General features: G+C 48.9%; 1 protein-coding gene across 5 annotated transcripts in view; it reads left to right on the forward strand.

Annotated features, from left to right (window-relative positions):
* The window catches only part of FHL1 (four and a half LIM domains 1), a 31,594-nt gene continuing 19,672 nt past the window's right edge, over positions 1,908–13,829 (forward strand). Inside the window, exons 1-2 of one of the 5 annotated variants that reach the window (XM_021405829.1) lie at positions 1,920–2,054; positions 5,139–5,282. Coding sequence is in view for 1 of the 5 variants with exons in the window: in XM_021405827.1 (XP_021261502.1) it covers positions 1,934–2,054 (121 nt within the window). In the remaining 4 variants the exon portion in view is untranslated. Of the gene's footprint in view, positions 2,055–5,138; positions 5,283–6,073; positions 6,434–8,700; positions 8,848–13,829 lie in introns of those variants that run through there. The other 4 variants (XM_021405827.1, XM_021405830.1, XM_021405825.1 and 1 more) reach the window with 4 other exon arrangements.

Here is a 13,829-nt window from a genome sequence, read left to right on the forward strand (position 1 = left end):
TCTAAGGTTCAGGACTCCCATGTACCAGAGCTTTGGATTTGTTGTCAAACACTTGGACATAGATATATACAAAAGGATTTGATCTTCCTTAATCGGCCTTCCACAGGCAGCTCCACCATCTGCCCTCCCACGAGAGGTGCCAGCAGTGCTCTGGCCCCGAGGAGCCCGTATATGGCTGCGATCCCTAACCCCTTATATTCAGCTAAATAGTGTGGTCATAGATACTACTGAGGGTATGCGTGAACGTCACTCCCTTTCCTGTACGCATAAGCTGCCAGGAATGCAGACAAAGATAAGTGTATAAATGAAAGCCATCAGCTTTCTGCAGGGTGCCCGCTCTCCTCCCAGCAGCAGCAAGCTTAGTGCCCTCCAGCAGAGCTGGGGTGCACAGGGTGCTTTGTGAGCAGGACACCAACCACTGAGCACCAAAGCACTTCACAGTGTAAATGTGCCCAGGCTGAGATTGCAGCAGGAACACTTCCCCTTGCCCTTCTCCCTCCTCTGAGCACATGTAAACCATGGCCAAGCGTTGCAGGTACCTGGCAGCTGCTCCTCATTTAGGACCAGCTAATTAGAGACAATTAGAAAGCAGCCACACCTCCCCACCCGTAGGTACGTTCTCTACCTGCAGCCCATCTGCAGCACCTCTCTTACCCCACCCAGTGCTGTGGTCTATTCTAGAATGAATCCTTTCTGCTTAGTAGCTCTGTAAGCATAACCACAAGGACAGCTGAGCGCAGTGTATCTCCCACCTTCCTGCAGCACCCTGAAGCAGCTCCTCTGTGCTCTGTGATGATGAATGGCTGAATCTGCTCCCCAAGCTCACAGGGGTACAAGGGGAATTACAGTCTCACTGTATTTTTTAGCTTTGGAGTAAATGTGAACATCACAAAGCCATTTAGCTCAGGTATGTCTGCTGAGTGGTTTGAGGTCACTATTTGCATTGCTGTCTGTTTTTCAAGGTGCAACACCACGGCAGTGCTGGAGCCTGGATCACTCTGACAGAGCAGGTGTGACCATCAGGTAAAGGGATACAGCACTGCAAATGCACAAGGTCACATTTTCCACCCTGCAATCTCAGAACTGTGCCTGCTGCTCACGTGAGAATGCCCCAATTGTTACAAAAGGCAAATGAATTCCCCCTGTGACTTGGTCCCTGCTTTTCCTGGACTGGCTTGGCAGCTGGAGCTTTCCTGCAGAGATCTTTGCTGTCAATAAAATGCCTTAGCTTGGGGCCAGCTGCCTTAAAGGGTTCAGTGCTATTGTCCCACTAGAGGTGCCAGCGCCTTTGGCACAGTCACATGCCTAAACTCAGCCCCCACCAGCGACGCGCAGCTTCAGCTGGAATCAGCCTGTGCTGCGATGACAGAGCTGATAATAGACTGATGGCACTCGTGACAAGGGTGTAGGGGTTGAGTAAAACATTCCCTGGAAAAAGATGATCATCCCAGAGCTTCCCTAGCCAGCAGTGCTTCCAATTGCACTAGAGCAGCTGTGCTAGCAGCAGCACAGAGCAGGCTGGGCTGCAAGGCTCGGCTCGCGTGGGGAGCTGTGGGGCAAGCTGAATGCTGTAGATACGCCAAGACTGGAGCACCCTTGTTTTGGGAAGAGGAGTGTGAGGAGCACCTGCAGCTTTCCGGGGCTGACGTGAGACATTGAGGCGGTGGGATCACGGTCCGGCTGGAAGGTCCTGGGCCACAATAAATGGGACAGTTAATACCTGGACTTCTGTGGCTGGCCGTGCTCCTGATGTAGCAGAATGAGTCAAGCCAAGGCGCAGCGTGTAAATATTTACACCACAGTTACCAGGTTTCAAGTTTGGCTGGTCCCTCTTGGCTCTGACCACCCGATGTTTGTGGCTCTGAGTTGCCAGGGACACTCGCAGCCTTGCTCAAGGGGCACAAACCTTTCTTGCAGGAGCCAGGGGCATTCAATGCTGCAGCGCTGCTCCAAGGCAGAGCACAGGGCACGGGCTGGCTCCAGCTGCAGGGCCGCATCCCAACATCACCCCTGCACTCGCCAAGTGCCAGAAGCTCTGGGAAGGGTGACACGAGGTACTGATGAGTCCCTACATTTTGTTCTGGCAGCATTTTTCCCCCCCAACCCTGTGAGTGTGTGGGGAGAAAGGGCTTCTGCGTGGAGTACTATGAGGTCAGTGTGTGCACCAGCCTCTGCTGCTTGCAGATGGCTCCTTGCTGCAGGGTGCTGCTCGTCTGACAAAATCTAAATGGCCTCGGCGTACCTCTCACCTTCTTCCTCAGATCCCCAGCGTCTACTGCCAAATATTTTTCCCCACTGTTGGTTCAGTTCATTCTCCTGTTCCCTTGCTCGAGCTGCCGAAGGGAAAAACCACAATCTGTTTTTACTGAAGGTATTTATTTCAGTATGAAAGTGGCAGGAAGACAGTTTCTCTATATCCACGCATATATCTGAGCTCTTTCTCCTAGGTCTCTTTCAGCTTTGACTTCAAACTGTCTCTGAATCACTTTCCTTCAGCAGAATTCAGCTAAAAAGGGAGCTCTCATTTTTGCATAAAAGCTGATTCCCAGAAAACTTGGTTTGAAACCACAGAAAACACACCCGTAGTCTGTTTGCAGTCTAAATCGGCTGAAAATCCCTTCTGAAATGGAAGGAAAGAAAAAGTCCAGAACAGGCAGATCTCCATAGCCTGGTGCTGTGGCTTTCGGTAGAGAAAGCTGCCTGACCACTATCTGCTGCAGCTCCTCCAGCACACGGAGCTCAGGAAATTGCATTCATAATTTCCTTAGTGCCAAGGAGTTTGTAATTTTCCCATGACTATTTCTTTTTTTGTTGCTTGCAAAACAAAGCCTTTGTAAAGCACCCGCAGAGTGACTTTTTGCCTGGCTATGATGCAAAGCACGCAGCTTAGGGGAACGCTGCCCACTTGTTTGAGGGAGGGGATAAAGACCCCAAACAACCTTACTATTAGGGACTAAACCTTCTGTAAATAGCCTTTCAGTTTTAATAAAAGCTTCTTCAGGAAAGGGGAAATTGAATTGAAAGAGAAGGTAAAAATTCTTGTGCAGACAGGGAGATGGCAGCCACAAACCAGCAAAGCAGGGACTGTGTGCACTGTGTACAGCTGGGTCTGCCTGTACCGGAGCTGGCGGACAGAGGGACAGCCAAAATGGAGCAAGGCACTTGTAGCAGGAGGAGGAATTCCGTTTGTGTTCCCTGAGCTCTAAACCCCAGCCCACGCTGTGCCTATCATTTCTCATGGGCATCTCAATGATCTAACCCACTTGCGCGTGTTTTTTCATGGTCCTCAGCTTGCTAATTGATTTGATTCTTAGCTGCAGACTCAGGCAAAATGAAATTTGTCATGCTTTGGAAAACTCCTCTGCCGCTAAAACACTTTATTTACATTAGCCTCTGGGTTCTCTGAATTATTATTATTATTATTATTATTAATTATTATTATTATTATTATTATTATTTTCCGAGACTAAGATCTAAAGCTAAAAATAATGAAGGGACTTAATTTTGATCTGACGTCCGGAAGCCGCTTTTCAAATCTGGAACATGAAACTCACGTTGAGACTGATACCACACAAAAAGAACACAGGGGAGTTATGGACAGCAAGATAAAAATAAGGATGTTTGAGGTGGCTGTGACCGATCCCTCTGCAAATCCCATTGCTATGTTAAAAGTAAAACCTTATATTGCTATCAGTTTACCTCATTGCCACTAGTACCCTTTGTTTGATAAACACAGGGTATCTGTTTGATAGCTGGATAGATATATCCACCCAGAACCAGCAACAGATAAAGACCAAGAAGAACTAAACCTTGTCTCAGATGTTATCATCTGGTTTGCTCATGCAAATACTAAAATATTTGAGGGATGTCAGCTGAAGGTGTTAGCTGCAGGGCCAAAGTCTGGAAACACTTAAGCGAGCAGTGACCCAGCAGCTGTGGAAGTCAATGGAAACTGACTTGACTTTGGTGGATGGAGGGTGGCTGAAAAATTTTAGTCACAGCAGTAGTTCTGCTTGAGGAAAGTTATTTGTTTGCCCAGACTATTCCCTGTGCTGCGGACTGCAAGGGTCAGGCAAGGTTTATACAAGCCCTGAGACCGGAGGAGGCCACAGCATGGTGGGGGGTTGCAGAAGTGCGCCCATTCTCAGGGGTAGCGCGTCCCATAGGTGCACACCCAGCTGGAGCTCAGCTTCGAGCCGCTGCCCCACAGCTCCCACATCCAGCAGCAAAGCAAACAAGGCACAGCACGTGAACGTGCCCAGAGATGCTGAGCTCCAAACAACCGCGCAGCACAAAGCCTCGAGCCCTGTCCTTGGCAGAAAACCTGGCGTGTTGAACAGCCCCCTGCAGGCTGCAGATAAATGCCCGCCTACGCAGCCAGCATTCCTTGAAAACTTATATTGTTGCTGGAAAGAGAGGTGGAAACCTTTGTCAGCATTGCCTTTTCAAAATGCAGCCGGCGAGCCAACAGATGGGTCCGTTTCTGTGGGGCCCTGGTGCATCATCCTTTATAAATGGGAGTCACCTTCGCTATTTTCCATGAGCAGGAGGAGTGGTTCGTACCAGGAGAAGCGTTTTGGCCTCTGCCAAAGGCCAGCGAGCAGGCTGACACGGCCGCCCCTCTTAACCTGACAGCTGAGCCCTCCCCACAGCTGCTTTTTGAAGGTAGGAACGATCCCTAGCAAGAGCCTCTCTCAAAGTGCAGGTTCTGGTGTCACTCAGGAAAATCTGAGTGGTGATGCCTCAAATAACACAGTCACTGTAACTGCTCACAGGCTTGTTTGCTACTGGTCTTTCAGCAGGTGCTTTTCCAGCTTTTGAAAATCTCTTTTGAGCTGCTGATCCAGGTTTGCTGATGGCATTGCAGGGCTGTGCTACAGACATATTTTGACATTAAAGGGTGAAAAGCAGAGTAGGTTAGCAGCAGCCACAGCCCACTCAATGTCTTACTGTCTGCCCGCTGCACTCAGGACCTCCTCCTGCATCCTTGGCTGGCGGCACAGCTGATGATGGAAAAGGGTCCATTGATGCCCCTTGGCAGCAGTGTAACCCCTCTCTCTAGAGTGTGTGTGCATGTATAATGTTCAAACCATACCAACAGTAAGAATTACATTGTATGCAACCTTTTTCTGTTTTAGTGCAGAAAAAGTGGTGCCCCCTGGTTTGCAGTTTATTTATCACCTGCTGAGCAAAATCAAACAAACCCAAGCTACACCTGGATGGGCTTGCTGCCTGCAGTGTATTGCTCTAGCATCTTCTCCATCTTGCAAGGCCATGGTCAGGTAATGTTTTCTTTGAAGATGAGCACACTCACAGGCCTTTGCTGGGCTGATGGTCCACCCTAGGGAGGTGGAGATACGCAGTGCTCGCCTTCTGTTGAGGTTTGGAGGACTGAACGCTGCTCCTCGAGCTCTGCTTTCTGCTTGACCAATGCCTGTGCTTTGCAGAGGTGCACCTGGCACAGAGCCTGACAGCTCAGCAGTCTCCGCATTAAACTCCATGGAAAAAGGGTTTACATCACTGATGCTTTAACCACACCGTTATAAAACCCCCAAAGCTCCACCCTTCCTTACTCCCTGAGAGGAATGACTCTGAAACGCTTCAGCTTTTCCATTACTTCTCCTGCCTAGGGATGTTTTGCTGAGAGCCGCCTGCAGGTGAGGCCCAGCTGCTGTGGGCTCGGGTCCAGCTTGGCCAGAGCTGTCCCCAGGGCCACAAAATGGTGGGCACAGAGACCGCTGTGCCTCCTCCCCTGCTTCATTCCTCTTCTTTTTCTGCCAGAGGAATGTTTCCTGCTCGCAGGCACTGGCAGGACAAGGTGGCCGTGTTTGTGCCAGGCACCCCTGTGGCTGCCCTCCCTCAGGCTGCAATGTTGCAAGGGGAAAAAGGTTTTCCAGTCTGTTTTGCAGGAAGGAGTAATGCTGCTTGTGAGAAAGGGTGTTTCCTTGGAGGGAGTTAATGAGGGGAACTGGTAATTACCCACACCTGGAGTGGGAAAGCTGGGAGGGGAAGGAAGGGAAGAGGCAGTGAGAGGGTTGAGTGCTGCCTGGGCAATGGCTGCTAGGTCCTTGCATGCTGTGAGGAGAGGTTGTTTCTGCTGGCCTGGAGAGCTGCCCCAGCTCTGTGTGGCCCTGCAGAGGACAGGTGATGGTGGTGGCCCTGTCACCTCAGATGGGGTGGCTCTCACTGCTGTTAGCTCTGGCCTTGGGGTACTATGGCGAGTGGAAATTGGGAGGACAGCCAAGCCCACCTAAGGGGTGTGGGAGCTTCATTCTGCACGGGTGCACCTCAAAATGGCTTTGACGTGCTAAAATGGGCCTGACTGCATAGAAGACTGCTCGATCTGCAGCTGCTGAGTGATTGAGTTAAAGCAGAGCGCCTGAGATCTACAGCATCTGTTTCTTCGCGGTGCAGACAAGCTCCCTGCTCTCAGGTAAGTCCTTTGCTGTGGCCTTGGGGCAGGCTCCTGCTCCCCGGGGCCCTATCGAGTGCTGCTCTGCCCTGAAGCAGCTTTATGAGCTCCACTATTTCCAAATAAAGTTTCCCAGCAGTTAGCTTTTGGGTGAGTAATTTGGCCGCCTCAGTTTTAAGTGCTTCATAGTTCATTTTGTTTGGATAGCTAGTCAGGGATACGTTGGATTCCTTTTTTTTTTTTTTTTTTTTAAACTTTTACTGCATTTGCCAAAAATCAGCGCGCCCAATAACCAGCGACGTTCCTTAGCAAGCGGTGGTGATAGCACTCACTCTTTGTCTCAACTCTGTGAAATGAATTGTGTCATTTTTGCGGTGCATTCTTGTTCAGTATAGCGCTTTGGCAGCGGCTTTTATATTGCCATATTGTATCATCTGCAATACAAGCCGGAGTGCTTTTTCCTTGACTTTAGTTATGTGCTGTCTGTGCTCTCTAAATCATCTTCTGTTTAATTTCCAAACAGAATTAGGCTGCTATTTTGATGCGCATGAGGTTAAGAGTGCTTAAGTCCTTCTGTGTCAGGTACACCGGTTGCTTTAAATCTGCAGATTTAAGCTCTGATCCTGCAAGTTCTGATGTGCTGTTTGGTTATTTAGCTGCTACTCCATTAGGCGATAGACATTGTACCTCAGAGCTGGTTTTGGTGATGGCTGGTATGTGGGATTTGGCAGTGAAACCTCCAGTTTGCATTGTTTGTGGATGGCATCTAAAATTTCAGATGGCTGCTGCTGGGATGCTCTGCCTCCTGTTCTCCACGATGCTGGAGAGCTGCAGGTACCTGCCATTGCTCACCACGGTACCTGTGCTCCCCCCAGGGACAGCTGCAAAAACACAGGGTCAGCCTCCAAACGCTCCCGTTGTGGCAGCCTCCAAACGCTCCCGATGTTCCTGTTGGTCTGATTGGTTACAGACAGCCACTAGGGAAAAGCTCTGATGGTAACTACATTTGTGAGGGCTGGGGGGGCTGCTGGAAAAAATATAAGCCAGAATTTAGGCTCTAGCTTGTTTTCAGATTTTCTGCTAGTACTTAGATTCTGATGGCAATCAACTGTAAGCTTCAGTGTATAATGATGAATAATAATTGGTTTTTCACATCTGTCTTCCATGTAAGCCTGAAGTTCTTGGCAAGTGGTGACAACCTGAGCCTTGAACCTCAGGACAGCCTGCAAGCAATGTTTTTAATGTGGGCCATGGGGATATTGGAAGTCTGTGGGACTCACCTGTTAGCATGAAAAAAGCAATGCACAAAAATGCAAATGCTTTCGTAAAGGGTGTGTTTGCCCTCGCACAGTGTTTGTTTTTACTAAGAAAACAGAAATTTCTCAGACCAAGTATCACGCTCTGCTTTCCAGGGACATCTGTGGTCTCTCCAGCACACCCCTAAGGGTGCCCTGCCTCTGCCATCTTTACTCAGAAGCTCTGTGGTTCTCTAAGGCACCACACAAAACCTAATGTAAGGCAAAAGGTGCAACCCAAGCACCTTCTGTGGAAAGTAAACTTGCTGGACTGTGTATCCAATAGGAGCATGGATGAAAGTGGGAAAAGGTTCGAAGCTATAAGCAGAAAACAAATGGGATAAGGGATGGAGAAATTAAGGGAAAAAGAAAATAGGATGAATGCTGTCAGATTTGCCTGTTGTGGTACAGTTCCAGCAGGCAAATGTGTTTAAATGCAGGAATGATTTGCTACTCAATAGTTCTTTTTCTCATGTCTTTAAAGAAAATACTCATCTTTTGCCATAGCTTGAGCTGTGCTCTCTCTGTCTGCTTTCCTCCCCTCCCTGCAGGCTGTTGTCTTGATGCACATCTCTCCTGTTAGTTTTCTGCCCTGGATCTCCATCCATGAACCTGATGGTGACCCATGGCATGGCAGGAAATATTTTAGATTTGGGAGGGGATTGCTTGGACAGAATGGGAGACTGACAACAAATCTCCCGCAGAGACAAAGATTTGGTGCTACATTTTTTGTGCGTGAAGTGCTCTGGGAGCATCGTGGGGTAGCAGTGCTTTGCCCAGCCTAGTGAATCCCACAGGTCCCAGCAATAAGCACGCTTTGCTGCTGCGGGGGAGCAATGCTGGCAAAGTGCCATGGCTGGTTAGGTTCTTCCCCCCCGAAGTGCTGGTGCAGGGGCCCTGGGAGGAGCAGGCTGTTTCCCCCCCACCTCCAGCTGCTCCCCAGGCAGGACCGGTGCTATTGGCTGGATGAATTTTTTGCAACGCGCCTCCCTGCTATAAGTGTCAAAGCAGCAGCTGTCCAGCCAGGGGCTGGAGGCTCAGCCCTGGACCGAAGCTCTCCCACGTCCTGCCCACAGCCACAGCACAGCTGCACGGGGAGCGTGCTCCATCCCTTCCCTGCGCCGGGCTCTCCAGCTGCCAGTAAGCACATGCCTCTCTCTCAGACTTCTCGAGCATCCTCTCGCTGAGCAGGGAGCATCTCAGCATCTTGTGTTCTGCAGGTCTTTGGATTTCAGGGCTTGTGCTGGTTCCTCTCTCTGCCTTGGGGCTGCGGAATTGGCTGGGGAAGGCTTGTGAGCAGGGCTGGGGGAAACGGGAAGTCTGTGAGTGCAGAATGTACTTCTAAAGCACTCTTGTTAGCAAACAGTTTCCTCGTAGGAGACTGCCTCTGCTTTAGGGGTGTTTTTAGCTGGGGGATTTATCTAAATTCTTGCTTCTGTTTTCTCTTGCATCTTCTTTCTCTGATGTGTGTATTCCCCCCCTGGAAGGTGATGGCTTTGAGAGCACAGGCAGCCACTGGGTATACATAGAGCTTTTCTCTCTGCTTCCCAGCTGAGTGGGTGTTCAGGAGTGTTTGCAGTGGTGCAGAGCTGTGTGTGAGCTGTCAGCAAGGCTCTCTGAGGCAGGGGATCAGCTGTGTGTGTTTGAAGTGGTTAATAACAGCTGGGGAGGAAATAAGCAAACCAGGGACTGTTCTGTTGGCAGCTCAGGTGATGCGGTGTTCTTGGAAAGGCTGGAGTTACAGCCACTGCACTGAGGGAGAACGCTGGTTGGGACAGAGCTGGGGAATGTGGAGATGCCAGCTTTCAGCTAATAACTTCCACTGCTTTCTTTCCATGTTATTGGAGTGTCAACAATTGCAGAGTTTCTAACAAGTGGCACTCACAGCTGTCCCCATCTGAAAGCAAACGCCTTTATCTTTACTCAAACACTGCACCCTCATCTCTATCTGTGTTTGCGGAATCACTTGGATGAGTGAAGCTATTCACTGATGTGTTTGCAAGATGGGTGTTTCTGTCATCAGTCTTTTCTTTAGCAACTGCTCACAAGATAAGTTAATGCATGAGATTCTGGTTCAGCTAGTACTGCGTAAGCAGGAGCTGGTCTGTGGCTTAGATGTGGATGTGGCTGCTTTGTAAATCACTGAACTCTAGCACATGAAAGGGAAAAAATGATTAGAACAATCCATCTACCAATTAGTTATACCTGGTTTTGAGAGGAAGTGCTTTTTGTTTAAAAACTGCACAAAGGAAACTCCTTCAATTCTTAAGCTATGATGTATGAAGCAAATAGCTGATCATGCAACCAAATATGGCTTTAAGAAAGGAAGTTTAAATGTTAATGATAAAAGCACCCACGTACTTCATTGCAGTGACAACACCCTCTCTATTTTTTTTCCCAATTCTTGAATGCAAACCAGCTTCTAATTTCTCCTTAAAGAGCCCAGCACAGACAAATTCCTTACCTACTAATACCTGCTGGCTCAATGGAGGTGCTTCCAAGCCAGCACCGCAAGTGCAAAAACCAAGTGCTCAGTGCAGCTGAAATCCAACTGCTCAGCTCTGGGACTGGAGCTTGGATGGACCCTTTCAGGGCTGGGGCTTACAGCTGCTATTTGAGTTGAACTGCTCTTGGGGAGCTCTGGCCAGGAGACATCTGTCGGATTGGGCTCTTGGAGTGTTTCTAACTGAAGTTGTTCCCTGTTGTGAATGATGGCTGTAGCCTCCACCTACGCTGTTATAATTCTCTGCCTGGGTGTAAATAAAGGCAGCTGTTCAAAAGGAGGCAGTGTTTATGGTACTCGAACGCTTGAACATAAACACTCTCCAGCCCATCTTGGCTGGCCTCTGTTTCGGAAGCAGCGTCTCCATCGAACTGCGCCATGAATGGAAAATGGAGACACATGGCATGGGATGGCTGGTGGAGCTGTCGGGTCCATGCTTGTGAACAAGAGAAGGATGCTGTAGGATGCGCTTCAGCCCTGATCTAGGCTCATATTCTCTGAATATATCGTACAGTCTCTGTCTGTTGCACTAGCATATGACACAAGCTTTAAATAACTCTGTTCCTTGTCCCAGAGAAGAAGTGAATTCCTTGTTGTGTAGTACCTCATGAACACAGGGTTGTTGCGTGATATCGCGTGGTTCCTGGGTACCACAGCTGAGCCATTGCCCTCTCCATCTCTGTCTTGGAAACTTGTACTTGCTGCCAGTGCTGTGAGCACGCAGCTCCTAGCACAGTGGGGCTGGGGCACGTGCTTCAGTGGAGATAATGATGATGAGAGCCAGGAATACTATCATCTCCTCAGCAGTAACATATGTGAATGATGCCCTTTTAAGCTCAGTCCCACTTTGGGGACAGCACTGGATAATTTAGATAGCAATGCTGAGATTTCAAACATAGTTCTGTAGCTTTAGTTATGTAGAATTACCTTTTGCTTGAAAAGGTAATGGAAGTAATGTCCATATAAGAACCTTTTCCTGTCACTCTTTTATTAAAAAACACATTGTGAGCTTTACAGTCAAAATGCTTCAGCTCCATTCATTGTGACTTTTTTTCCCTTCATTTCTCTGTTATGGAAAACTCAGACAGGGATGATAACAAAGTTAGCGTGTCTGAGATCAGATATCTCATGTCTGATTTTGGCAGAGGAAGTGTGGGAGGAAGAAAGAGACCTCATGTTTCATTTAAATACCCTGATTTGGAGAGGAATTTTAACCAGATGGCTCTTGAGACAAGAGGACTCTAAAGGATTAAATGCTATTTAGATAAATGCTTTGTTTCCACTTCTGCAGCATAGTTTTAGGAGAACTGTGCCATATCTTCTGGCTTCAGTACTTTAATCCCTGGGCTCTGGCGAAACCCTGTCTGCAGCACTTGGCAGCGTGTGGGAGCAAAGGCACTGGGGTATCCCTTGGGGTCAGACATGGGACATAGCCCAGCTTCAGCTCCCTGACCTGCATGCTCTGGGGCTGCTGGAGGCAGGCAGCACGGAGCCAGCCCCAGGGACATCACATCCTATGGCAGGACAAGGTTAAAATGCCTTTCAGGGCTTAGGAGCTATTCAAAAGCAGGGTGAGGCTCGCGCTGTAAGCATGCTGGAGTGAGATGAAACGTGTCCTGGGGAAGTAATTCTAGAAAAAGGCAGAATTGAAGAGTGGCCTGGGTGAGGCTGCTCAGGGTTCCTGACAGCCCAGGATGGACGTGGTGGTATTTTGCTGTGCGCTTGACTGGAAACTTTAAGGCAAAGTTACAATTTTGGTTGGAGTGGTATTGCAGAACTGCATTGTTTTTGCAAATAGGAAATTCAAAACCTCTTAACTTCAGACTGCTCGGACAGAACGGTGTTTTCAGAAGATCCGTTCATTCTGGGGGTGTGCCTGCTTGAGCTGAGCCTCGTGCTTGGTGCTCGTTGGGATGTCTCCTGTGTGGTGGGAAAGAGGTGGAGATGGAAACTGCTGTCCCCTGCCCAACAGAGCTGCCTGCTTGGCACACGAGTGCACAGCGAGCAGCTGCTAACTCAGAGGGATTAAAGTGGTGGGTGCATTTATGTTCCGCTGGGATTGCATGTTGTCACCCAGACCTCCAGTGAAGAACAGGAGAAGACCATTCCTGCTGGAATAGGCACTGCGGGGCAGCTTTTCCACTTGTGGAAGAGAGAAGACTGAAATCTGCCTCACAGGAGGCTGCCTGACAGGTGTGTCTTGGGCTCCAAAACATTTTATTTCCAATTATTAAACCCAATTTACTTCTTGCTGAGCTGTAGAACCACAGTAAGATGAGTTTGTTCTGTTCTTATCTGTACATTTTTTACGTAGATGAGAGGAAGAACAGGAGAAATAGCTGAAAAATGCTTTTCCTTCTGGAAATTCCTTTTGCTTGTCTTCAAGACATTGGAGAGCCTGATGCTTTTGGATGGGGGAGCTTCAAATCAGATGATGGCTGACTCCAGTGGCATCTGTGTCCTGAAGTGGTGTTAGCAAGCACTTGTGTGTGCTGGATGTGCTAGGGACTCTTTCTGGGAGGCACACTTGGTGCTGAGGTTGATAATCCACTTATTTTGCTTTAGGTTCTTGCAAGCTAGCTGTAGTGACCAAGGGGTTGCACCAGTACGTGAGCTCTCCTGTGTGACACCAGTGTCCACGCAGCAGAGGGCTCAGAGCTTCTGGCAGAGCAAGAATTGCTCTCCATTGTTTTGTTTGGACAGAGGCAGCAAAAAAAAAACCACCAACAAACACTCAATTCTCCGAGACTGTATTATGAACTAGTGTGCTGGATGTGCCTTTCTTCCCTTGCTAAGAAAAATAATGGTTAACACACTAAACCCACAGCTGCTTTGGCCCACAACGGTTCCTAGTTGGCTTTTGTGCTGGGATTTGGCTCCCAGCTCTTCCCTAATGCTGTTGGTGGGGAATATTCAGTTTTCGTGTGGTTCCAGTTGTCCGTGGCCACAATCCCCCTAAGAGTAGCTATGAAACTGCTCAAAACACAACTTCCCCATCCCTTATGGGGCGCTGAGGTGGGTGGGAGAAGGTAGCGTATTTATTCTAAAGAAATGCCCCAAGCTGTGGGAACCATTCTGAGTTGGCAGGCTGCTTGCACGGCATTTGCTATTTGTTTAGCTTGGGATTGGCTGCCCCTGGCAGTTGTTACCACTAGCTGCCTTTCTTATCTCTTCTTTTCTATAATAAACACTGGAGCGGGGGCATGGAATTAGTCACTTCTGAGGCACTGCCTGCCTTTCCAGCTTCTGTCTTATCGTCTCGTTTTTGGACCCTTGAGCCTTTTCCACTTTATTCTGCACCTCTTGGTTCGCTCCTGCTCCTGTTTGCATATCAGAGAGCTTTTTTTAAACACCCCACGTGTGCCATCCCCAGGACTACCTACATCCTGCAGGATGGGCTGCCCTGGGGCAGCTGTGTGCAGTTGCGCTGGGCCCTACATTTTTTAGTGTGACTTACCCAATCCGGGCATGTGCCATGTGAGCCATCTGGCTGATATCTGCTCAGAAGAACGACCTGCAGGGGCACTGTTAGGATCCTGTTAGCATCCCAAGGGCTTGGTACTACGTTCTGCTCTTCTGTACAGCATTTACCACAGTGCTATTGGTGGTTCGAGGGAAT

This window comes from Numida meleagris, chromosome 8, assembly GCF_002078875.1.
Source record: "Numida meleagris isolate 19003 breed g44 Domestic line chromosome 8, NumMel1.0, whole genome shotgun sequence".
In the NCBI taxonomy this organism is placed as follows: domain Eukaryota; kingdom Metazoa; phylum Chordata; class Aves; order Galliformes; family Numididae; genus Numida; species Numida meleagris.